The following is a 24258-nucleotide window of genomic DNA, read 5'->3' on the forward strand; positions in this document are numbered from 1 at the left end:
ATGAACAAGTACTACTTCAATGCTCTTTTATGAACAACTATCTTAGTAACAATCTTTTCAAATTATAAAGTCACTGGTGTTTGTAATTTATGTGAGATAAACAAATCAAGGAATATTTGGAAAGGTTTCTGAGAATACTTTTGTGTTTCCATGTGCAGGCAGACAGCTCTCCCCATTCTTCTGCCTGGGATATGTATAGTTCCTGTATCAGATTCTGCAATATTCTTGAGCGTAGTTCTGCCGCAGGAGTAACAGGGACTGGGGAATTATTTCTGTTTGGTTTTGTGATTATACTTTTGAATTTCAGATAGGGATACATATAATTCTGCAAGGACTAAACCAATTAAGTGCGAATTGATTTTCTAGCACCTATAGAGAGGTAATTCACCCATCCCATCTCCCACTGAAAACTGCAGTGACTATTAAGGGGACAGCTTATTAAGTGGACAGCACAAGATCAGTATTGTAGTCAAAAGTAGTAAATAAATAGTCACAGAGTATTTGTTAGTGAGAGCAAATAAGGATCTGAGTTTTTAATGGATGATTCAATCTGGGTTCCTTGCTCTCCATTCACACTGTGGCTGCTGTGTGCTGCAGTCCCGCCTCTCACTGCCAGCCTGCATCGGGATGATAATCAGACACTATGAAAACTCATTAGCTCCACAGCAATGAGTCCTCCACTGCTGAAGCTTGGTGCTGTTCTTAGTACCATGGCAATGATCTCTAACTGGATGTCCCAAACTCTCCCATCTCTGGTAGGACTAAATACCACCAGACTACCCAATTCAGATACTCTAGTAAGTAGCTGTGATGTGTTGCAAGCCATCTTAATGCTGAACTAGAATTTAAGTGCTGGCAAAAGCTTTACTCTGTTGCCTCTTTGTATATCTTTTTAATACTAACCTTCCTATCATCACGTAATGCATGCTACTCTTTGGGCATCATAAATTGGTGAGCATGTTGTGGTCTTACTATGAAGAAAAAAGTAACAATCAAGTAACAACCTTAAATATTTATGAAAAAATGTTTTCATCTTGAGAGTGAAATGCTAAAAATAGTACAGCAGTGTCATTTTATTTGCCTAGACATTTTTCCTTTGTTTACTGCTCCAGAAAATGTAATGCATTATTAAGGAAAACAGATTTCAGGCAGCAGATTTCTTGTTAATTTTTGTCTGAGTACTGCTATATATTTTTCCTTATTGGAGCACAGTCAAGCAAATAAATAGCTGTTAGAAACAAAACAGAATTGGTACTAGGAGGCTGGGTATCAGAAAATTAGAAAGGCAAGTTACAAATGACACAAATAGCAGTTTGTGTGCCTGATGCTCTTATATAGCAGCATCTGTTAAAGACCACATACAGAAAACCTGTGATTAGCTATTCCTGAATATTATAAAAAGCAAGCATTTAATTGGCTAACAGGGAACATCATACTGGTATTCATAAGTTAAAGTGAAACATAATTTTTCCAAATGTTTAGTAAACCACTATTTGTTAACCGCAATCAGATGTTTATATAACAGTGTGTTACATAAAATGTAAATTTCACTATTTGTACAGAAGATTGCTGTACTCAGACTTTAATTTTTTAGTTGGAAACAAAAATGATGTGTTTACTAATCAATGTTTAATTGAATATACGTATGCAGGAAAAGCTTTACTGCAGAAAGTCACTGCATTTCGGCTTTAAATGCTGCTACATAATTATGCTGTAAGAAACAATTATGTTAAGTTTTAGAGCAGCACAAAGCTGAGCAGATGAGGAAAAACTCCATTTTATTTTCTTTCAATATAACATGCCCAGTGAACTACAGTACAGGTGGCAATATGATATAACAAGAAATAATGTTCCCTATCTAATTTAAGTCCAAGTTTAAAGCTGCAACTGAGTAGCTAAGAGGTTTACTCTAGTTACTATGTAATGTAGGCATACATATTTATATACACACATGCATCTATCATTATATATACTGACATGTTCAGATTCCAAGTAGTGTAAACTGATGTGCTTCCCTTCACTCCAAAAGAACACAAATTACACAAAGGCCTCCTAAGTGTTATTTCAGTAGTGCACTTTGCACTCGTTAAATAGGAGTTACAGTCATTTCATGTTTCAAGAGAGCTAGCACGAGTGCCTGGAGATCCAGGGACACAATCATAGAATCCTGATTATCTGAACTTGGCAACATCTGCCAAATGGAAAAAATATCATCTTCAGTCTGATAGGGTTTTGGCATAAAACCAAGCATCCCAGGCTTTTCCTTAACTTCAGCTGTTGGCTGGCAGACTTTATGTCAGCCAACTTTATATCTGACTTTATGTCAGATGTTTGGCAATGCTGTAGTCATCACTAACCAGTTCACCAAGCTGCTGTTATCCACTGGCAGCTTCCCCAGTGACCAGAGCAGAGTAAGCAGTGCTCCAGAAGTTTTCTTCTAGGATATATACAGCTCAGAAATGTCAGGAAAACAAAGTAAAACCTCCTCATCTTCACTAACATTTTCTCCTCCTCTCAACTGGAACAGTCATACAACAAGGTGGGGCTGGGGGAGCAGGCCTCCTCACCAGCAGTGCCTCTGTCCCTGGACTGAAGTCACAGGACAAATTGACAAATACTGTCTATATCTAAGCGATGATATGAAGTATACATGTTGCAAGTTGTCATGTCACAAGTAACAGTGGAGACTCCTATAAGAGTTCTATAAGAATATCTACAATTGCAAGTGAAAAAAGTAAAACTTTTTGCATTAAGTGAAGTGATTGCATAGCACAGCAGCCTATCAAGCCAGATTAATGCAGTCTTGGAAGAGACACCTCTGTTTTCTCCAGATTTCCAAGAGCTAGTATGATTTATTATCATTGCTGCTGTTTGCCAGTTTTTATTTCTTTCCTCATTTGTTTTCTAAGGTCTGTCAGCAGTAAGCCTGCATCTGAAGAGTACATTCAGTAGCTGCTCTCCTCAGGTTTTGATGCCTGCTAGATTTTCCCCCACATGGCGCAGCGGTTTCTGCTTAAGGTGGGGTTTAAAGGGCAAGGCAAAGAAAAAGAACAAAGGAAAAAAAAAGGCAAAGTACACCCACCCACACATGCTCATTTTTCTCTGTGATCATATCATCCATCCTTCTTCACAAAGGAACCCTAATGGCATAAATACAGGTAAATACAGACTACCAGAAAGAACTGCAGCCTAAGCTGGGGGTGTGACCTCAGCACTCATTTCTGCACAGGTATTCCATCACAGCACACTCATACTGTGCCTGAAGGTCTTTTTCTGTGACCAATTTTTTTAATCAAGTCATGATTAGGTTGAATTAATCAATAATTTTTTTCTTAGACAATCCAGACAGAGACACATTACATCATTAGAACCATTAAATTCCATTGACAACACAGCCTGGACTGTAACTGCTTCACTACAGACTGTGCATGATGGTGCGGTCTCATCCATTCTCCACTGTACAGAACTCATTCACTGGTGTAGTAAACCGAATGCAGTAAAATCTAAATATAGATTTTAACACAGATATCACAAATATCACAATCTATGCACAAATCATATGGAGTATTCCTGTCCTATAGGACTTACCACAAACTCTATGTTCCTGAACTCCAACAAAACTTGCTCCTGCACGACCACGCTGTCTGGGCATCAGTTCTACACAGAAGTGTAGAAACTTGTGGAGTTAACATAGCTTACGCTTTGCAAGGGTTACTAGATTTGATGGGCTTCAGCTGTTCCAGCCTGCAGTTTTAGTAGCTGCTCAAAACCAAATTAAATTACATCTCCAGCTGTAAGTTTGTTTGATTCTTATTTTTGTATACATGTTAAACTAAATTCCTTTTGCCCTAAAAATTAAGTACATCATAGAAGTGGAACAATTTAGCACTGGATATGCCTTTCTAGCACATTCTAGGGCAAGTTTAGCTGTCCCCTATTTACAGTCATCTATGTTATGATACCTTCTTTTTCTTGCAAAACAGAGGAACAATACAACTCTGAATTTTTCACTAAATTCCACAGTAAAAGATATCACTGCTATCTTCAGTGGCTTCCTCACAAGAGTCACTGTAAGGAAAAAAGCTTGCCCTCTAACATTGAACCAATTCTCAGAAGACTAATGCTACCTTCCCTACTAATTTCAGTCTACAGAGACACTGTATGTTTTCTGAGGTGAGGAGTTATGCAACTCACTCCTCGTTATGCATCAATAGAAGCTTGCCGGTTTTAATTATCACTCTCCATGCTGACAATTAGTGTAATTTTATAGTATAATTAGTAATTGATTCCAACTATGTCCAGAAATATTTCAGTGCTATCCATTAGCAACTGTACTATAAAATTCAGTCAACAATTTTCCTATTATTAGGAAAAGGTAATGCTTAATATTAATTTTAAATTATAGATTGAAAAAAGACAAAAATATTTCTGGTGTCCATTAGTCTTCATTCCCTCACCTGAGTTCAGTCATCTAATTACATCACTTAGTCTCATTCCAACACTCTACGACTTCCACAAATCCCATAAAACATACCACTCTCACAAAGTACCACCCAAGCTTCAAAGGCATTTTAAAAGAATGCTAGGAATTTCCAGAACTGTTCTGTCCTAGTGAAGCACAGTTCGGTGTCTTAACTGTATTATGCCATGCCTGCCATCATCTCCTTCTATCTAAATTAACTGGCACTTCTCAGCACTGCCCTGCAGCAAGCCTTCTCCCTTTAGTGTAAGCACAGCCGAAGTCAATGAAGAATGGTTTTCAGCAACTTTAAGAGCAAACTTGCTAACCCCCATCCAGAACCATTTCCAAGCCATCTTCCTTTTGCATGACTCACATATACTGCGCTCTCTCTTTGGGATTTTATATTTGTTCTTTTCTGTCTTTGTTGTTTCCATTAGTCTAAAGTAAAAGTCATTCAGGCTGAAAGGACATATTTGTTCTCTGTTAATGAAAAACCATAACATTGCTCTGCAAAGAATTAAATCAACCAGCTTGTGCTGAATCCCAAGCAGGAAACTGTTCTCATCCATACTGCAAACAGTGCTCACAGCACACTGCCAGAGAACTATTACAAAACTGTACAAAATCACGAGTATAAATAGTTAAGAGAATAATGAGCAATGACTATAAGGAACCTCACTGCAAATATATACTGCAAAAGTAAACCAAAATAGGTAGTGTTTTCAAACAACAGTTCAGTTCTTTTCATTTGTATTATTACTGTTGTGTGTTACAGACTCAGATTAGCCCCAAGGAAGGGTGGCAAGTTTATAGTTCAGCCCAGGATCCTGATGGCCGCTGCATTTGTACTGTTGTTGCACCTGAACAAAACCTGTGTTCAAGAGATGCCAAGAGCAGACAGCTTAGACAGCTGCTAGAGAAGGTAAGTCTGCCCAATGAACTCCTTCTTGTGGTCAATACATTTCCCACTAAAATCCTCTTATTTCTGTTTAAGTTCAATATAAATGGTGTCCTAAAGTGTTATCTAACAAAACTGTTTCTTCAGGGTATGTCCCCTACCAGTGTTTTCAGTGCTTACCCAAATTTGTCTGTTGCTATAGCACACCTCCGATAACCCAAGCCAATTACCCAGCAAACTGAAGTTGCATCTTCTCTTGTTCATTCCCAAAAGTTTTCCTTACACAAAGTCAGGACTGATTTTCCCTGTGCTCACAGTTAAAAATCCCACCTCAAACTACCTAGTTGTTGGAGGGTTTGAACTACAGCTTCTGCTTCAATTGTATGTCTTTTGAAGGTCATTCTTTGCCTCTCATCAACTAATAATGAAATACAGGCAGGCCATCATGATCAAAGCAGACTGTACAAAAGAGAAATATGCAAAGTTGCTTTTAGTTATTTCCTCACTTACTATTTATTTTGTTCTCTGGTTATGCAAATTTTGCCCAAACAACCCAAGATCTATTCCCAGCACCATCCACTATTGCCTATACTAAAACTAGTAAAGTGTTTTCTGTACCAAAAAAAAAAAAATGCTGCAACCATGAAAACACAAACTATTGTCCTTCATTCTCTGCATAGGTAAGTCAATAATGATTGTACTGCATAACCTCAGAGTATGAGATAGAATAGTTGAACAGCAGCAGCAAAAAGCAGCATAAAATGTAGACAAAAATAATGTATTTTTAACATATTGTATTTTTTTCAGTATTGTTCTAGCTAAAAAAAAAAATCATGCCAGTGTAAATATAATGCCAGATCCTGCAGATTTTCTCTCCATAAACCTCTGTGAACTTCAGTGGAGACTTAATTTCAGGTTTTGACTGATTCCATAGCATGGCACGCAGCAAAGTAGTTTTAGAAATATTTTAAAACTTAACAATCCCTTTCTCAGAGGAAAGTTGAAACGGGGAAGGAGACAGAATACTTGTTAAAAAAGAATAACTGCAGTTGAAAAATATGTTATTTTTAAAACTGGCAAAAGCATTGTTTTCTTAATAAGTGCTGTTAAAAATATTGAATTTACTCTAGATGAAAGTTCTTACCTTACTATAGTGCAAGTACCAGCAACAGCTACAAAGTCACTTGCTGTACATACAACAGTTGCTTGTACGTTCACTTCTTCTCATCTATTAAAAAAAAGTTTTTCTACCATTAAGACAATTGGCTATCATTTCTAATCCTATGCCCATTTATAAAATCATAAGCAAACACCAATTTAACAATGAGCACATCCCAGCTTACATCTAGACAATCTCATGGTTTCCTTATACTTAATTACTCTATCAGTACCTACTAACTAAAAATTATGCATTTCATAATAAATCAGCAAACCTATCCAAATTTTAGTCCTGTCCCTTTTCAAGTGCCTGGAAGAAAACACATGCTACATAGAACACCATGAAGAACAGTCAGAACCTACCACAGAAGACAAAGTAGACAAGTAGACTCCCATGCTTAACAGCATTTTTCCAGCCCATCAAAAGTGGTGCTGAAAGGATCTCCCCCCCATCTCAAAATCCCTTATGGCTGTAAGATCTTACTCCTGCTAGTCCTCTGTTAGCCCTGTTTCCCAAATTTTATACTGTCATGTTATGAAATTTAAAACTTATACTGTGGTATAAATGACTCACAACTAATAAGCACATTTTATTGCCTGACATTTAACTACCTAAGCAGGAATAAAAAGTAAAGCAACAAAAAGTGCATTTAGAGAGTGTTCTTCTTTAACAGGTTCAGAATATGTCCCAATCTATTGAAGTTTTAAATCTACGGACTCAGAGGGATTTCCAGTATGTTTTAAAAATGGAAACACAAATGAAAGGGCTGAAGGCCAAGTTTCGGCAAATTGAAGATGATCGGAAGACATTAATGACAAAGCATTTTCAAGTAGGTTTTATTTTAACAATAACTTTGAAAGCCTGCTGGAAGCAATGTACTAAGCAGCAATGCATGGACTGCTAAGATCTCACCTTGAAATGCTCACACAAGAGCAACATTAAGAAAAGCATAGTAAAGTTTCCTTTATGATGATAGTCTTTTGCTCTGTTCAATTTAATTGTGCTAGGAAGTAACTATTAATTATTAAAAAATTAGAGAAATGTCACTAGAAACATAATCCTGTTTTTTTCTCTACCAACTTGCATGTCATACTGAAAAATTATTATTCATTCAGGATACATTGATAAATGGGGAGATCCAAGGAAATTAATAACAAATAAGTAGGGAGTTCTGCACTTTCTCTGTTACTTGATATTTACTGCAGCTGAAGAAAAGAAAGCCTATAATAAATCAGTTGTTGTAATTTTTATCCAGTACAGTTAAGATCTAATTTCATGTCTGAAGCTTTGCTATTTTGAGTTTAGGATAGAGGAGGAGGGCAATTATTCCCAGTCACATCTGTGTGATTAAAAAAAGACTTCTGGGGAATTTAATGACCAAAAAAAAAAAAAAAAAAAAAAAAAAAAAAAAAGCGCCAATCTTTTTCTGAGGAGGAGGTTCACAAAATAGCATTGTATACTCTGAAAATAAGCTATCTGAAGTACTCTTAAGGAAAAAAAGATATAAGAAGAAAGTATGTTCTACAAATACCAGGTATAATAAGTGGATATTTCTGGTCTGCAAGATAGCAAGATAGAATCTAGAAAAACCATCCTGCAGATTAAACTATTTTTAACTAAGTATATATATTTTTAAGTGTTCATGAACCAAAATGAACTTAGTTTTCTAATCAGTGCTGAGGTAAATAATTACATAGACAATTTCTTTTTCTGATATATTGAATATCCAACAGGTCTTAGTAATATCAGGAATTATTACATTAATGATCTGACTACCAAATTTAATATTTTCTTTCATCATTCTTTATATTAGAGTTTGAGCACATACATCAAGTCATTTTCAGGCAGTAAGAAATGCCTCTGCCTTTTTTCTTTTTATCACTCATTGCTACACCACCACTGTATTTGTGTAACGTTGTTATATAATCACTATATATTCTGCATTCCTGTTATAAACTTCCTTGGAGACAAAATATCTAAATTGACGTTCTAATGCTTGACATCAGAGTTAGTAGATTTCTGCAGCACTGACCTTTAAAATATTCGATATTTGTATTGGTCAGTCATTTAACTTACATTTGACAGTTTGCCAGGTGGACAAAACAGATTTCTAGACATATAACTGATAGAATAATTTGAAAGGTCAACATCATACAGTATGCTGCTAGCTCTCTGAAATTTGATGTACTAAATTTCCAGTCCTTTATCTCAATTGAGACAAAGAAATTCATTCTTAACATACCATTTCCTCTCATACTAGCAGGCACTAAGTGCTGCGATATGTCTACCACGCATTCATATTTCAGTAGAATTTAATTCTTGTACCATCACAGAAACAAGTTAAGGAGTGTCAGAAGATACTTTTTTTTTTTTTTTTTTTTTGTAAATGGAAACACTGAAATCATCTTTATATCATTATATCATTTACTGAAGTAAGATGTTCTAATGTTGTGGTTCCATATTTATGACAGCCAAAGAGTACAAACTTGATCCAGGTCACATTTCATCATATGGTCATACTTCTGTCAAATCAGCATTCCCTATGTCTCTTACACACATTTTGCTAAGTTACAATCTTTTCATTTTTTTCCATCATTGTTTACCCATGATTTTTCACTGTTTATGGCTTCATAGAAACAAAGCCTAAGTTCATTACCTCAAAATTAAATAAAAACTTCAGTTTTTGAAGCTCTGCTTTCCATGTCACAAAGTCTACTCTTGCTGTCATCAATAAAACCATAACTATTTTGTTTTACAGATAAAGTAGACTAAAGCTGAGCTTTTACTAAGAACAATCATACAAAAATAGTTTTAGCATTAGTAAAACTCAATAATTCAGCTATTAAAGCATAATTGGAAGATCCCTTGACAACAAAATCAAAGATAAAAAGGAAACTCTTGATTCTCATTAATTCATAACTATTATTATGCTTGAATTTAAAATGCTAATTTCTAGCTACTAAGATGACCTGTGCGCATACCCTTCTGAACATCACATGTAGGTCTTTATTTTGAACAAATTATAATTCCAATATGAAAGGAATTGTTAATGCCACATGGATAAATTAGCCATGTGATGAATAGATGCTGCAGACCTCTCAAGCAATTTTCAAACCTGTTTGAGAAGTGAAAACTCAGAGGTAGATTTTCAAGCATCTGTAATGGCCAACCTGATCCACTTTGTTCATATTTCCTTACTAGCAAAGCATTCTGTTTGGCATCAAATTGTTTGGCATCAAATTATTTATTTTTGAAATGTTTTACCATGTTTATTGCATCGTATAATACAAGTGATTTAAAAAACTGTGTACATGCATCTCCGTGCATCTGTTGTTATGCTAACTTCTGCCTACATTTGCTTCTGCACCTCTTCCTTGTGCTTAGGCTTCCATCTAGTTCTCTTCTGCTTTCCCTTTTAACCTGCTGACTACACTCAAGCCATCCTACAGGACTGTATTTTCTAATCCCTTAACAACAGCCCCTGCCTGGGCATCCTCATCCATTCCCTGTCTCTATTATCACCTAATACTAGTACCTAACATGTCTCCATTTCCACCTTTTTTTATTGTTTTGCCCAGTCTCTCATCTCCCCACGTCTCTAAGCATTTGCTCATGGACATCCTGCTGTTTCCAGAAATTAAAAACAGATATGCAAATCTCTGTGTACAGCTGATACATCAAGGACAAACCTGCATGCTTCTCATAAAACAAAATATTTTGATTGCAGGGATTCTTTGAGGATTTCTACATTGCAACGAACAGGAAAAACAAAAACAAAAACAAAACAAAACAAAAAAAAACCCAAAAAACTCAAACAACCTAATTTAATAAAGATTAAGATTTCTATCTTTAAAAATAATTACAAAATAAAGGATGATTAGGCACCATAAGTTGCAACCAGACAAATTCTCAAAGAACATGACAGCAAAGTCTGAGAAAGGGTCAGCCAGAGATTCCAAACTGAAGCCTTGCTTCTTTAATAAACACTTAAGGATAGGATTGGCAACATAACACCAACTGCACATGGCAATAAAATGATTTTCAATAGTTCACAGCAAAAAACAATAGAGGAAGCTCAAAGGCACCTAGTGATGTAGCTGGATGACCAATACAAATCCGTCTAAGAACCATGCATATTTTTTGCACCAGAAGAAATAGATATATATGATTGTGACCAGATCAGAACTAAATAGGGTTCAATAGACATTACTAAAGAAATGAACTCAGCATTTCTAAGGAGTGAAATAGAATCTGCTATAAAAACAGGTATGACATCTTTGGCTGCCACTATGTGTACCAGCCTAATCATCTTCTCTTAAGAAGTTAGTTGGGAGTTTATACCCTCTGGATGGAAAGTCAGACCTTCAACATTTTTTGTTTAAATCACTTGAAGGTAATCATGTAACACAGCAGAAAGAAACTATTATCTCTGTATTTTATCTACTGCTTACTGCCATTAATTCTGAGGTTTCTAAAGCTCCCACAATAAACAACAAAAAAAATTGATCTGTAGCTAAAATCAGTAATCATTTTCAACTCAATTTAATAATTACGCATAAATACAACTTAATAGGAAATGAGAGGACTGAACTCCTTTAATCTACTCTAACACACATTCGATTGCCTTTAACAGGAGTTGAAAGAAAAGATGGATGAGCTCCTGCCACTGATCCCAGTTCTGGAGCAATACAAAACTGATGCAAAATTAATCACCCAGTTCAAGGAGGAAATTAGGAATCTGTCTACTGTCCTCACTGGTATTCAGGAAGAAATTGGTGCTTATGACTATGATGAACTACACCAGCGGGTGCTCAGTTTAGAAACAAGGCTTCGAGACTGCATGAAAAAGCTCAGTAAGTTTCAAATTTCATGTATGATTTGATCCCTCTGTTGAACTTTAATAATTTTTCTCAGTTGAAAGAAATTTTCCTTCACAATGAAGGACTGTCTCATATCCTGATTCATGCTGTCCTAATAAATATCAAGAGTAACTCATCCCAAGGACAAGTCCTATCACTAGGTTTGCATTAGCATATCTTAGATAAACATCTGTCCTACTGTTTACAAAAGGTTGGAAGATTATAAAGAACAGAAAACTTAAATCCAAGAGCCTTACAACTGGTTGGAAAGCTACCAAGTTTCTTTCTAAAAAGTTCAGACAGGTCTTCCTATTTTGAAGTTGGAAATAGAATGGAACCAGTTTGGTGTTGTTGTCATCATAATCATGATGGAAATTTTGCTATGACATCTGGGAGACCACTCCAACTGCACTGTCTTTAAACCTGTAGTATCAGCACTAGGACAGCTATGCCATTCTTTAATCTGCAATACAACATGATTAGTATTACATCTAAGGGGAATAAAACATGACTTCTCTAAAAAGTACAGCAACAGTCTATCAGGAGCACCACACAACAGCCGGGACCCTCCATCTTCATTATTCATGTACTAGCTTTAGTTACTTAAAGTCAAAGTTCAGCACCTCCAAAACTCAGCACTAGCTCAGTATCAGCTACCAAAACTAAATGTCTGAAGTACTATTAAGCTTCAGCCTTAACTTTCATTACCCAAATAAGGGCAACTAGTACCCTAGTACCTACCTACTTTACAACCATAATGCAAAAATTCATCCCAAAAGACTGCCCATGCATTCTGAGATACCTGAATGGATCACTATTGAAATTTTGGGTGCTATAGCCAACAATCCATCCCCCTGAGAAAGAATAAATACTCTCCAAGTTAAGAAAGAACACAAATGAAACAGAAGCTCTAAGATTCCATCCTGTGATGAGTACCTCAGTAAACAGGTATGGAATGTACACCTTCAAAGGCTATACGTGATATGAAATACATTATTAACTTTATAGGAAGTGCCTTTATCTTTGTGAGGCAATGGAATGAGGAAAATCTAGGTTAGGTTACACTCAAATTATTTATTTTCATTGTCTTCATTTTAAACTACAAATAGCACAGTGATGATAGGCTAAAACGCATGAAAGACTTTGTCAAACAAATTTCTTAGAGTCTTATTTTCCCCTCAGTACTCATAGAATAACATTACTGCACTGGCAGAAGACAGTTAGAAGAAAATAGTTACATTATAATATTGCAGCAAGCAATAAGAATCATAAATAAATAGTATTTTTGATAGCATTCCTTTAAGTTTATTAGGCAACAAAAGACCATAATTTTATCTTTAATGAGTATTTTTCCTTGATTTTATGGCATATACTTTTAAAACTGAGTAGTGAAGTGACTACAGGACAGGACACATGTTTTTTGACATCGGAATGACCAGATGTATTCCTAGGAGTACTCTCTTCTCAGAAGATGTTTACTATTTCCTTAACTTTTAGCCACATTTTCCCTCAGATATTCTGAATTTCTGCAGCATATTCTATCTCTGTTGATGTACAATATAGAAAAATTACATATATTAAATTTATGTTCATGAACAATAGAGAGTTTTTAATGATTATGGAGCACATCCATGCCACCAACATACTAAAGATAAATATAATAACCTGCTCCTAATAAATGGATGCTTCCCTGGACATCCTTTCCCCTTCACACTCCCTCAAATCTTCATAGCAGTCCTAGTCAGGAGGGAATTAACTTTCCTGATAGCATCCCACTTGCTGCTCTGTTTAGGATTTGTGACTAAGCTGGTGTTGACAACACACCTATATTTTCACTAGTGCTGAGTAGCGCTTGCAAAGCATCAACAATTTCTCTTTTTTCCCAATGTTCCCTTCAGAGAGGGGTCACAGGTGGGGAAGAGGCTGGGAAGGAACAGAGCTGAGACAGCTGACTCAAACTGGTCAAAGGGTTATTCCTTGTCACGTAGTAGCATGCTCAGCAATAAAAACTAGAAATGCCTGCTTTCCAAGGCAGCCATAGATCAGAGACTTAACAGATTGGGCTTAGATGCTTAAACAACTTTTATTTTCTCCTACTAATAGTGATGCTAAAATTTCTGGCCCACTCCTGTGTAGTCTTTATAGTAGTATAAAACCAGCCTAACTTAGGTTTACTGTGAAGAGCTCCTGAAGAATGGTTCTGTGTATTCCAGCCACATACACCACAAGAGATGACCCAGCTGTGACTGCCCATGCTAGTCTGACGGTCTGTGGCAGGAGAAGGCAGACTGGCCACAATGTGACACAGGATCTAGCTTGAACCTGAACAGATTTTGTTGCATTTCACAATATAATTACCTAACTTGCATGTGTAATAGCTATTTCCCATTCTTGTCCCTGGCAGGCACTTTTCATCATTATAATGCATTATTTGTGTTGTCCTGGCCACTTAAAAGAGATCTTTCATCTGCACTGGCAACAGTTTCAATGTTTATTAGCATACAATAAGCAGTTGTCTTACTCTCCCTGGGATTTCATGATTACAGTAGCAGTTGTGATGACTGAAACTTGCTTTTTCTTTGGAACAGGGGAAAGCTCAGGTTAAAACTGCTCAGAAATTTAGCCATAAAACTTTAAAATGGAACACATGCAATTAAACATGTAGAGAAAGTCTGTATGATTGCATATACCGCAAGTTCATATTGAATTATGCACATACAGGTCCTTCACTGGCAGTCATGAAGGGTGTGTGCTTGTGTAAGAGATTGAAGATTGCACAGTAAGCCCAAGACCCTTCTATTCTGTCATAATCTGTTTAGTAAAATGAAAATATATATATATACACATTCAGAGAAGCAAATACTCTGAAAAAGGTTATTTACTGAAATATGAAGACATGATTCAAGTAGATATACATTGGACTCATTTGCAGCTATAGCTTATCACATAGAAGCTGAATATTTTATGTTAACACTTTTTGTTAAAAGTTCAAAATTAAAAAAAAATTCTTCTTATCCAAAGAAATGCTGGTGTATCAGTGACAGAAGAGGTATAAGTGAGGGCGTAAGATTACTGATTGCAGCAGTACTTGCACTCTCAAAGCAACTTTCCCAGTGTAATTTGGAGAGCTTTATTAATATCACTTAGTACAAAACTGTTCAGTGGTGCGATTTATCATTATCTCCATCTTGTAGATGAAGAAACAAGTCAGAAAGGATAAGTGACTTTCCCAAAGATTACTTGGCAAGTCATTGCCCTCATGCAGTAGGATCCACAAGCTTCTCAGAAAGCTCCAGTAACTAGACTAAAGTGCTTCCTGGATTTGTATTATGTAGGACAACAGGCATGCACCCATTAAGAACTGATTCTTTGTTCCTTCATGTTACAAAGTAATTTTATAACAGATTTGATCATAATTTGGAGAGCGAAAGAAATAATGGACTTGGAATTGGTTTGTGCAACCACTGAAAAAAAGAAAAAGAAAAACTATGTCATTTTCCCCTCTTTATTACCTGCAAGAAATGCAATGCTTACGAACACTTCAGGAAGATGTTTTGGTTGTTTTCATTTTATTTCCTTCTTAAGTCCTATTAATCATACACTTAACTTAGCTTATGTAGCAGCCACCAACGTCCATTTGCATCAGAGCCTGGGAGGATCATATATTCCTACCTGTCTTCAAAATTGCACCTGTTCAGTTTGTTTTCACAACCTTACCTAATAAAGATCTGTGCAACCAGTTATTTATTAAAGAGGGATTTCTAGATACAAAGATTTGACCAGAAAAAAGTCCGTGCCAGTTTCATAAAGTAGAAAAATCCAGGCTTTGTGAAACCTTCTCCTTTGAACTGAATCAGATCATTCTCAATTCTATATAACATTTGTTTTCCACATTTCCTAGGTAGATCGGCTTACACACTACAGCACAAGCCAATATATCATGGTGAAACACTTATTTATAAATTTAAAAAAGAAATGAAATGACATCACTTTTTTCCCCATTCATATGAAAGATCCTTTCTTTAAAAATGCTACTTCACTTAAACACCTACACATCACTGTGTGATACTAAGCCTATTGGTAAACACACAAATTCCATCAGGGTCTTGCTGCTAATAGGTTTGTTATTTATGTTCCCTGAAATATAGACGTTTGGTTCATTAGTAAGGTCAACAACCAAGATCATATCGATTTTCATTATTTCCTCTTAGACGGTCTAACACAACACAGTATAATGGATTGGAAGCCAAATGATACAGCCACAGTTGCTGAAGAATTCTCATATTCAATTTTTTAGCCCCAGCCCTGCCCATAGTACCAGCCCAGCTGTGTGTGTATAACCCCAGGGCAGAGTCAGATGCAGGCCTGCACTTGTGCACAGTGGTACATTTTGTGTAGAAGATGCATTGTCTCATTTTTTCCTCTCTACCCTTCCCCTTGTTGTTACCCCGATCAATGGAAAACTGAAACATTCATCAATCCTAATCTTTCACTGAACTTTCTGTAGGCAAAAATAAGTTGGGTTTTATGTCTATTCATTTATTATTAAATGTTATTTGCGTCAACTGGGAAGATATTTTACTAGGCTGTATTTTTCTTTACACCCAGAAAATAAAAACGTGCTCTAAAAGACACAAAACCAAAAATATTTGTTTTTTGTTTTTTTGTTTGGGTTTTTGAGGTTGTTTTCTTTTGTGTCTTTGTTTTGGTATATTTATACTGTTGCTTAATTCAAAAAAGTTAATACAATGAAGATGACAATTCACCCTCAACCTAAGCCTGAGTTCCTTGGAGCCACTATTTACTTTTGAGCAGTTGGTCTAGTGCTCTGTCTGATGTCAAGGAGGGTTCTATAATTATTTGAATTAATGCATTTGCTTTTCTAATTCCAGCGTGTGGCAAATTGATGAAAATTACAGGCCCCATTACGGTCAAGATATCCGGAACCCGATTTGGAGCCTGGATGACAGATCCATTGGCATCAGAGAAAAATAACCGAGTATGTTAAGACTCCGAATATTTGTGTCATTCTCAAGTTTTACTTGCTTTATTTTTATCTTTAAAAAGAGATTTTTCCCCTAGGAGGTTACACTCACCAACATATTTCTTCTTCTTCTATCACTTTCACTGCTAAACATCTTCAGAGAGAGACCAAAAGTGTTTGTGCAAAAATATCTAATGGCAAATGTTAGCATAGTACATTTGTGCTGTTTCCTTGAACTGTATCAGGGATGACATAAACATATCCAAAGTGAATATATATTTTATTTCTTCCTAAGATTTTATTGATCTCAGCTCTTTAAGAACCTAAGTATATAGGTTAGTATAATACAAACATTAACACCTGTGAGCACAGCCCTCCCCCATAATACAACATTGCAGGATTAAGCTCCGTATAAGCTGAATACTGACCACTGGCCATAATGCATGTTATGTTATTGTTTGCATCTGCGATAGGATCCCAGCCTGGCTAGTTATAACAGCCATCCTAAGAGTTCACTTGCATAAGTAAATCTTGATTTGGAAATTCAAGAGTTCTCCATACCTTTGTAACAGGAATTTGGATAATACTGTATTTTGACGGACTGCTGTGCACCCAAAACCTTTTTCCTTCTTTCTCAGTCACATATCCATCATGTCATAACACAGTCATGTGCCTCAAACTGTGTTCCAGATATTCACTTTCAACTTTTGTTTTCTTTCCAGGTCTGGTACATGGATAGTTACACTAATAATAAAATTGTCCGTGAATATAAATCAATTGCAGACTTTGTCAGTGGGGCTGAATCAAGGACATACAACCTTCCATTCAAATGGGCAGGAACCAACCACGTTGTCTACAATGGCTCCCTCTATTTCAACAAGTACCAGAGCAACATCATCATCAAATACAGCTTTGATACTGGGCGGGTGCTTGCACAGCGTAGCCTTGAGTATGCTGGCTTTCACAATGTCTACCCTTACACCTGGGGTGGCTTTTCTGATATTGACCTGATGGCAGATGAAATTGGGCTATGGGCTGTGTATGCCACCAACCAGAATGCAGGCAACATCGTTATCAGCCAGCTAAACCAGGACACGCTAGAGGTGTTGAAGAGCTGGAGTACAGGCTACCCCAAAAGAAGTGCTGGAGAATCCTTCATGATCTGTGGCACCTTGTATGTTACTAACTCTCACTTAACGGGAGCCAAGGTCTACTACTCGTACTCCACCAAAACCTCCACTTATGAGTATACAGACATTCCTTTCCATAATCAGTATTTTCATATATCCATGCTTGACTACAATGCAAGAGATAGAGCTCTCTATGCTTGGAATAACGGACACCAAGTCCTGTTTAATGTCACTCTTTTCCACGTCATTAAGACTGAAGATGACACATAATTCTCTTTTGCTTTTCCCTTCCCTCACCTCCCTCATCTCAAAACAGCATCATTTGTGAAAAATTCTAAAACAAACAATTCTCTCTGTTCCGTTTTTTTTTACGTTTCTTTTCTCCATTAACAAAAAGTAACATTTTCTACCATGCAGTGCATTTCAAATATGGCTGTACCTGTCAAAAACAACTTGTTGGAAATAGAAGCATCATAACTCATGATTCTACAAGGCACTGACAGACCTTGTTGTGAAAAACACTACAGATGTGGCTAAGGACAGTTTAAAAGATAATGATCTGCCTTATTTTAGAGTCAGAGACTAATGGTGGCTCAAATGCATGAATGTTTTTTTTTTTTTTTTTTTATCTCATTTTTGTTTTCAATTTCTTGTTAAACTCCAGGAAATATTTTGGTAATGTACAACATATTGCACATTGTATTTTTTATTTATTCTAGAAGAAAATTTAGGAATTTGGTTTTAATTGGACACAGAGTACAACTCATTTTGCCATCACCCAATTTCAGATGTGGTGCTGTACAACATGTTTTTAAATCTCTTGCAAACATTTTATCAACAGTATGTATTTCTACCATTGCAACCACCATTGTGAATTGTATCTCTTCACTTATGTGAAAGTAAACTAAGTACTATTTTTTATAAAATATATTGAAGCTTAATTGCAATTCTGGCTATGGTCAATTGACAGTGGCAACTCGGAGAAGGCTGTTATTTGGTAGAAAGATGGTTCAATAATTTTCAGGTGCATGATCCCCATTCTCAGCTTTGCTTGGAACACCCCTTCTTACTCACCATTGGTGCTAACTCAAAAATTTGCAATTTTGAAGCCTCATGCCAATCCTTGCAAGACATTGGCCTCAGCACTGGGGCTGTTTTCCAGCAAGTGCAAATAATATGGTGGCTATTTGGCTTGCTACAATATCTCATTAGAAACTGGACAGTAGAGGTAATTCCTTGAGGAAAGAAGTGTCATAAGTTTCATTCTATCTCATTTGCAACTAATGGGGGGGCTGATGAGAGTTCTATTAAGGAAAAAAATAAGATGCTATTTATTTAGGCACACCCACAAAGAAATTAATATTCATAAGTACGACAGACTTTATATTAAGCTGGGTTATCACATAAGGTAAAGAGACAGGCACTTGAAACCATGTGAAAAGCCTTGTTCCTCACAAAACCTGGGATTTTCCTCTTTTAATCCCTTTAAAATTGCTCATAGAAAACCAAGAACACTTACAAAGATACTCCTGTCTAAGAACAAGAAAAAAAAAATGCACAGGTATTTGCTAGATCCATTTCGAAGACATTTGATTCCTTGATTTTTCCAGTGTACCAGCAGAGACCATCTTAGAATAATGAAAACATTCATCTAACTTATGTCCTATACACATTTATGAGTCTGCTTTACAACATAAGCCCATGTGGAGATGAACACAAATAGCGTTACTTTTTCATATTGGTTGCAAAACAAAAAACTACCTGAGAAGTTTCAAGAACTGATTAAGGGGAAAAAAAACACACACACAAAAAAACCCCAAACTTAAAACACACAAAATCAGAAAAAAGTTAGAATCATAGAATCATTAAGGTTGGAAACTACTGCTAAGATCATCTAGTCCAACTGTCCACCTGCTACCAATATTACCCACTAACCATGCCCCTGAATACTATATCTAGACACTTCTTGAACACCTCCAGGGACGGTGACTCCGCCACTTCCCTGGACAGCTGGCAACTCTGGATCCTATGTACCACTCCTGTCCTACTAGCAAAAGATTGGATTTAATCTGAAAAATTAAAAATGATTAAAAATACTTGTAAACTAGGAGTATTTTCCAGACAAGCTCAGGAACTATCTATCACTCAGTTGAGCAGGCTGAATCCACAGCACAAGACAAGAGAGTCTTTGCTTCAATCCACAGCATGAATAAATCTCTTACCTGGTAATCTGTCGTAGTAACTACTTAGAAAATACGTGGACTAGACATGAACAAACCATTCTTAACAAATTATTAATCTGGTCAATTTTATTCTTTACTAGTTTTAGAATTTCCAGGGAACACCTCTGATTTGCACTACTTTCTATACTAGACAAAGTGTTTTGAGGAATCCTTTGGGTGAGTATATTCTTAGAATCATAGAGTGATCAGGGCTAGAAGGGACCTTTAAGACCATCTAGTTCCAACCCCCTGCTATAGGCAGGGACATCTCCCTCTAGATCAGGTTGCTCAAGGCCCCATCCAGCCTGGTCTTGAATGAATGAATGAATGAATCCAGTCAGGGTGGGGACATTCATGATCTCTTTGGGCAACCTGTTCCAGTGTCACATCACCCTCATAGTAAAGAATTTCTTCCTAAAATCTAGTATAAATCTACTCTGCTCCTGTTTAAAGCCAGGAGCATCTCATCCTGTCACTACGCACCCTCATAAAAAAATCCTATGCCAGCTTTCCTCAAGGTCCCCTTTAGATACTGAACGGTCCCTCCAGAGCCTTCTCTTCTCAAGGCTGAAGAGCCTTAACTCTCTTCAGCCTGTCCCCATAGAGGAGGTGCTCTTCCTATAAATCATCCAAGAGCTCCCTGCTGCAAGTCTGACTCCACATCCTTGGAATTCCAAAGGCAATTCTGAGCATTTGTTTATCATTTTTGCTGCTGAGGGCTGCAGCTGCAGAGCTGCCACACTCCTACAGCAGTGCTGCAGATGCTGGCTCCTGCTTCACAGCACCCTGCAGGAGTTGCCTTCCTCCAGAAGCTCATGTGGCATCAGGCATGCAGAGTAACTCCTACACTCCATCAGGGTGGCCAGGCCCTGAAAGCCACTTCCCCACTAGGAACATTTACCAAAACAAAAGCAAAGCACATTCTCCAAGCTGAGCTTTCCTTGGGAATTCTCCCATGACAGCACATATGTACATTAAGGTGCAAGCAAATAAGGTAACAATAAATTAATCTTGGAATCATGGCATAATAAAGTTATTTCTCCCGCAGGTAACAGACCGTTTAGATTATGCAAAGATTATTATTCGTAGGGTTTTCACATTCAATTACTGAGGAAGAGTATATTTATTTACTTTTCTCCTAAGCAGTTATTAGGAAGCCCCAGTGTCTAATATTCAGACAAAAAGCTAGAACTAGGCCAAGCAGCACATAAGTAATGCAGCACTGAAGTACAAGTGGAAGATTTTGCATTCTCCAACTTTGCAGTGTCAGAAGATTGCAAGAGATGAGTTTAAGGACCTGATCAATGTAAAGTACACTTGAGTTTTGTTTATGCATGAGGAAGAGTACACACCTCTTGTTAACCGTACCAAAACAGTTCACATGAACAATTCTACTGTGCTGCAGACAAGATACAAACCAGGTCTTGATTTTCAGTGTAGCTGAGCACTAAAGTTTTGATACTTTACTTTTGGCAGGCAGCTCTCAAGTCCCATTAAAACCAGTCTGAGTTCTGGCTTTACCTCTGAAAGACAGTAGATATAATGCACAAATAGCTGTTCTACTCTTCCCCAGCAGCAGATCAAGTGACAGCTGTATATTTTACTACCTATAACTCATTTCTACAAGTCTCAGACAGAACCTCATTCCTGGAGTAACAGCACTGACCGCTTGACATTTCTTAGACATCCTCAGGACTGCAAGGCAATTTACAGATACTAATTAAGCAAGATTCCCACACCATGAAGGAAGAAAGGAATTTATTTGTTTTTTAAGCCAACCTCACTCTTCAGACTGATTAGTTTAGAATAACAAACTAAGGGTAATAAGGTTTCTCTAGCTAGCCAAGAGTTGATATTAAGATTTCCTTTTTCTCAAGTCAGTGTGTCATTCATTCACAAAACCAAATAACTGCTCACATTCAGTTCCTGCACTCTTACAGTGATTTTTAGTGGCTTTTTCTAATTGTTTTCAGCCTTGTAAGGATGTCTTTGCACACACTGGCGGAGTTGGTTTTGACTCATCTCCTTCAGTCCTAGCACCACGTATTGCTAGTTAATTCATAGTTATGATGAGCCTGTCAGATGTAACAGCCTCTAAATGGTTTTGGAAGAAAAAAAAAAGCCATTTCTATAAGCTCTTTTTTTCCTCTTTTTGACTACTTTTGACTACTTTTGCACTTCCTGTACATATAAAGGTCTGTCTTTCCAACAAACTGAACTGTATAAGCTCCAGTGCTGCTGGACTATACTAGCTTCCTTTGTCCATAACAAGAACTAGCTGGAGTGCAGAAGCTTTACCCAGACCAGATGTTCCAGCAGCAGGGCAGTGTAAGGGATAACCCAGGGCACAACCCTGAGTGGAGATGTGCACTGAACCACACAGCACTACATATCTATGCTAGGAAAGAATAAAGGAAACTTAAACGTATTTTAGGCTCTTATGCGTCTGGACTAGCAGTAGATGAGGAACACAAACCTCACTGAAGTATATACAAAAATGGTTCTGTTCAGGCTAAAAAGAGGAGTAAATATGACAATTTGCATGTGCTTTTACACTGATTTGAGAGCTGAAGTAGGACTTGGAGATTCACAAGCCTCATCCTGGCCCTACACCCAGCAATGAACTTCTCTCTGAAAGACTAAATTGCATTCTTATGATAAATGTTAATATGCTGTTATCCTAACAGTATGGCAATGTAATGATACAGAGAAGAAAAAGAACACCGTATGCAGAACAGTCACTAACCTGAAAGACAATAAACATTGCAAAGGATAACATTAAATAATTGAAATGATGCCAGTAGACTTTTTCACAATACATCATCTACCTTAATAGCACTTAGTTATAGATATTCAATAGAATATACCATGTAAACATTAAGACTGTTGATTATGTTAGTATTTACCAAATGCCAGCATGCATGATAATTATGAAAGTGGATATTTACATACCACCTAGAACTGGATGTTTACTATGCCATGAGACTGGCTCACCAAAAAAAAAATTTAGAAAACCATATAATTGAGGGTATGGAACACTGTTGATTTACAACATTAGAACAGAGCAAAAAAACAGAGGCAGAAATGGAAATATTTTACACTACACTACATGGTGTACACAATCTATTAATCCGTATAGACAGTGCATCAAATACATCTGAACGACAGAGCAACATAAATCTCAATTTTATGTTTTCCTCTCCAAGTTGCTGATAAAAATAAAAAAGCACAATACTGATTTTATAAATAATACATACATCAGTACAGATGTAAGTACAGATACATAACTGTGTCTGAATTTTATGTGATATTTAAGACTACAGTGAGAGAGAATATTGTGTCTCTGGGCAATCAAACACCAACTGAAGCAATACTAAACAAAAGGAGAAAAAGAGTCCGAAAATACACAGTGTAAAAAAAGTATCACCTTGCAAGTCAGACTGCCTCAACCCAAAAAGCTGCTTTTATCTGGATCAATGTTTGTGATGTCAGAGACTGCAGCCTGACACAGTGAAGGAGACAGTTACGGACCACGGCAGCTACCACAGTTCATTGCTGTCAGCCCTTAGGGAAGTTGTAAAGCTCTCAGCACATATTCCCAAGGGACCATAAAGTTCCCCCTTTGCTTATCAATAATCAAAGGAACCTTTTAAATAAAGTCAAGCAAACTGTATAACGTAACAAGCTTTATAAGAAAACAATCCCGCTCAGCATAAGCAGTTTTGTCTAACAGAATAACCTGAAGTTTGCCATAGATTCATTTCACTGTCCACTTCATTGGACAGGCTCAAAGACAGGGCATTTGTTTACTTATTTGCCTCCTGGCCACCCATGAATTAGGTCATGGGTGTCCAACCTTTCGGCTTACCTGGGCTGCACAGAGTGAAAAGGAATTGTCTAGGGCTGCATCTACGGAAGTTGCTCTGCAAGTAATGTCTCCTAATTATTTCCATGGAAACTATAGTTAATACAAAGAGCACAATAAAACTATTTAATAGAGCAAATTCTCAGCTACAAAACGCTGCAAGACTTTCGTCTGTTCCCAAATTTTCCTTAAATCTGTCTCAATTCTTAAATCCTTATTGATTTAAGCAAAGCAACTCTGATTTATTATTGTACATACCCCTCCTTGCTTGGCTGTTAATAGGTCTAGTGCCATCCTATTCTGGAGTACTACTTTGGATAAAGAGGATACCTCTTCTTGGATTGCTCGTAATGCATCTATTGTGGCATTCTCTACGATTTCCAGAGTTGCAGAGATATTTACTATAGCTTTTTCTAGCTGGGCAACTCCTAGAGACGGGATAAGGGATCTCAGAAAGCTGTGGTATCCCTTCTTATATATACCTAAGCGGTTGTATGTATGCTTAGTTTGAATCCAAGGGGTCCTCAGGAGTCCCCAAAGGATTTCCTCATGCACTGTGGTTTGGGGTATTAAGTATCCTGTACTGCAAGTCCCTGTCCAATTTAAAGGTAACATATCCATGCCTGACCATCCCCACATAACCACCAGTATCCATGAGGTGACTTACATGGCCTGGCCG

General features: G+C 37.0%; 1 protein-coding gene across 2 annotated transcripts in view; it reads left to right on the forward strand.

The window, feature by feature from the left end:
- OLFM3 (olfactomedin 3) overlaps positions 1 to 18439 on the forward strand; it is a 54624-nt gene extending 36185 nt beyond the window's left edge. Inside the window, exons 2-6 of one of the 2 annotated variants that reach the window (XM_003641696.6) lie at positions 5238 to 5384; positions 7193 to 7348; positions 11153 to 11372; positions 16271 to 16377; positions 17085 to 18439. In XM_003641696.6, the coding sequence (XP_003641744.1) occupies positions 5238 to 5384; positions 7193 to 7348; positions 11153 to 11372; positions 16271 to 16377; positions 17085 to 17762 (1308 nt within the window). In that variant the 3' untranslated portion in view covers positions 17763 to 18439. The remainder of the gene's footprint in view (positions 1 to 5237; positions 5385 to 7192; positions 7349 to 11152; positions 11373 to 16270; positions 16378 to 17084) is intronic. The other variant, XM_040704933.2, reaches the window with a different exon arrangement.
- The last annotated feature ends 5819 nt before the right edge of the window (positions 18440 to 24258 follow it).

Source organism: Gallus gallus, chromosome 8, assembly GCF_016699485.2.
Source record: "Gallus gallus isolate bGalGal1 chromosome 8, bGalGal1.mat.broiler.GRCg7b, whole genome shotgun sequence".
NCBI classification, from domain to species: domain Eukaryota; kingdom Metazoa; phylum Chordata; class Aves; order Galliformes; family Phasianidae; genus Gallus; species Gallus gallus.